The sequence below is a fragment of the Colobus angolensis genome, unplaced genomic scaffold, assembly GCF_000951035.1.
Source record: "Colobus angolensis palliatus isolate OR3802 unplaced genomic scaffold, Cang.pa_1.0 Scaffold50, whole genome shotgun sequence".
Taxonomy (NCBI): Eukaryota; Metazoa; Chordata; class Mammalia; order Primates; family Cercopithecidae; genus Colobus; species Colobus angolensis.
Genome location: NW_012118488.1, coordinates 2960619 through 2962840, shown reverse-complemented (window position 1 = coordinate 2962840; position 2222 = coordinate 2960619). Strand labels below are relative to the sequence as shown.

General features: G+C 44.3%; 1 protein-coding gene across 1 annotated transcript in view; it reads left to right on the top strand.

Moving 5' to 3' along the window:
* Nucleotides 1–2222, top strand: part of SNF8 (SNF8, ESCRT-II complex subunit) — an 18217-nt gene that overhangs the window by 3269 nt on the left and 12726 nt on the right. The window contains exon 3 of the mRNA XM_011960016.1: nt 1749–1887. Coding sequence (XP_011815406.1) covers nt 1749–1887 — 139 coding nt within the window. The remainder of the gene's footprint in view (nt 1–1748; nt 1888–2222) is intronic.

The following is a 2222-nucleotide window of genomic DNA, read 5'->3' as shown; positions in this document are numbered from 1 at the left end:
AGGAGAATGTCTTGAACCCGGGAGGTGGAGGTTACAGTGAGCCGAGATTGTGCCACTGCTCTCCAGCCTGGGCGACGAGCAAAACTCTGTCTCAAAAAAAAAAAAAAAAGAAAAGAAAAAGAAATTGGGACACTGGGGTGTTAAGTCATATATCCAAGGTTGTATGGGTAGTAAGTGGTAGAGCTGTTATTGATTTACGTCCTCTGGGGCTTTTCATTTTAAATACCTCAGAATAAAATGAAAATATTGCCTAACCTGTGGCACCCACACCACCATCATGACATCTAGGCACACACCAGGACAGTGTGTGAGTGATGGGGGTGCAGCTCCTGTGCAGTTTTCTTTTCCAGCCCTTCCCTGCTCTTTACATGCTCCAAGTTTACGCAGTGTTTGTGATTGGGGAAGAAGAGGAGGAAGCTGTTAAGCAGGAAAAGGGGGCTGTGAGCTGAAGAAAAATAGTAGGCCCAGGCTGTGCTCTTCAAAAGCTCCCACTCACAGGGGAGATGGCCGCAGGAATCAACTGAAAATTGTGATTAAAAGAATGTGGAGGTTTCTAACAGTTTTGTGTGAGAAATATTGGGCTAGGAGTGCTTATTCTTGGTGGGATAGAAGATGGTCCTTGTTAATTAGGAAAAGAGAAGGGGTAATACAAAGTCAGAAAATCTGCAAGTCTTTTGTATTTAACATGAAATGCAATTTGGCAAATTAAAGTCCCAGAGCAGTTCTTTATCTGGAATTGATCCCTAGGGAGGTTCATGACTCAAAAATTTTTTTTTTTTTTAATTTATATTGGTTGGTTGATTGATTGATTGGCCCTGCGCGGTGGCTCACATCTGTAATCCCAGCACTTTGGGAGGCTGAGGCAGATGGATTGCTTGAGGTCAGGAATTCGAGACCAGCCTGGCCCACATGATGAAATCCTGTCTTCACTAAAAATACAAAAATTAGCCAGGTGTGGTGGTGTGTGCCTGTCGTCCCAACTACTGAGGAGGCTGAGGCAAGACAATCGCTTGAACTGGGAGGCTAAGGTTGCAGGAGCTGAGATTGTGCCAGTGCACTCCAGCCTGGGCGACAAAGCAAGACTCTGTCTCACAAAAAAATAGAAAAAAAAAAATATATATATGTTGATTGATTGAGACAGAGTCTTGCTCTGTTGCCCCAGCTAATCTCGAACTCCTGGGCTCAAGTGATCCATTGTGGGATTACAGGTGTGAGCCACCATTCCTGGCCAGACTCAAAGGTTAAACAGATTCATGCGACACTTCATTTTTTCTCCCGTCCACCCTTTCCATCGGGGGGTAAAGATTTTCTAATGGGTGAACACTGCATTCCCTCATTTCTAAGATACAATGAATTATTAGGTACATCTTCAAATTAATAAGTTTTTCTGGGTAAAAGAAAAGGAATACCACATTATATATAACACTTTGTTCTTTTTTGGTGCATGTATTTGGTTGTATATATGTGCACCTTGATTATTAAATGCATCCTGATTTTGGAATAGGAACGCACAAAAAATTGTCTATTTTGGAAGTGAGAAAACAGTACAGCATCCCATTTCTACTGACAATAGAACTGTGAAGGAGAGGCAGGGATAAAAAGAGAGATAGATGGTAAACAGCATAATGGTAGGCTGAGAGAGACTGGTTATTTCAGCCTTTGCCATGCCACAGGACTGGGCACCTATTTTTGTCATCTGATTATCATCTGGCTGGGCTGCCCTTCACCACTCCCTGTCCATCCAACAGATGTCAAAGCAGTTGGACATGTTCAAGACCAACCTGGAGGAATTTGCCAGCAAGCACAAGCAGGAGATCCGGAAGAATCCTGAGTTCCGTGTGCAGTTCCAGGACATGTGTGCAACCATTGGCGTGGATCCGCTGGCCTGTAAGAAGTTGTCTGTAGGGGTCCAGTGTTCTTATAGAGAACCTTAGGGACAGAAGCTCACATAGTTGTTGTTACCACTGTTGGGGCATCCGCTAGAAAGGCCTACAGGAAGACCCAGAGGGTGTCGTCTTTAGGGAGTACCTAGCAGGATGGCTAGTTACTGTCTGATATGGAAGATAGACTGACTATAGGCTGAGTAGCCAGTGTCCATGATCATTCCTTGAATGATCTGCAGTAGAATTTTTTTTTTTTTTTTTTGAGACGGAGTCCCGCTCTCTCACCCAGGCTGGAGTGCAGTGGTGCGATCTCGGCTCACTGCAACCTCTGCCTTCAGG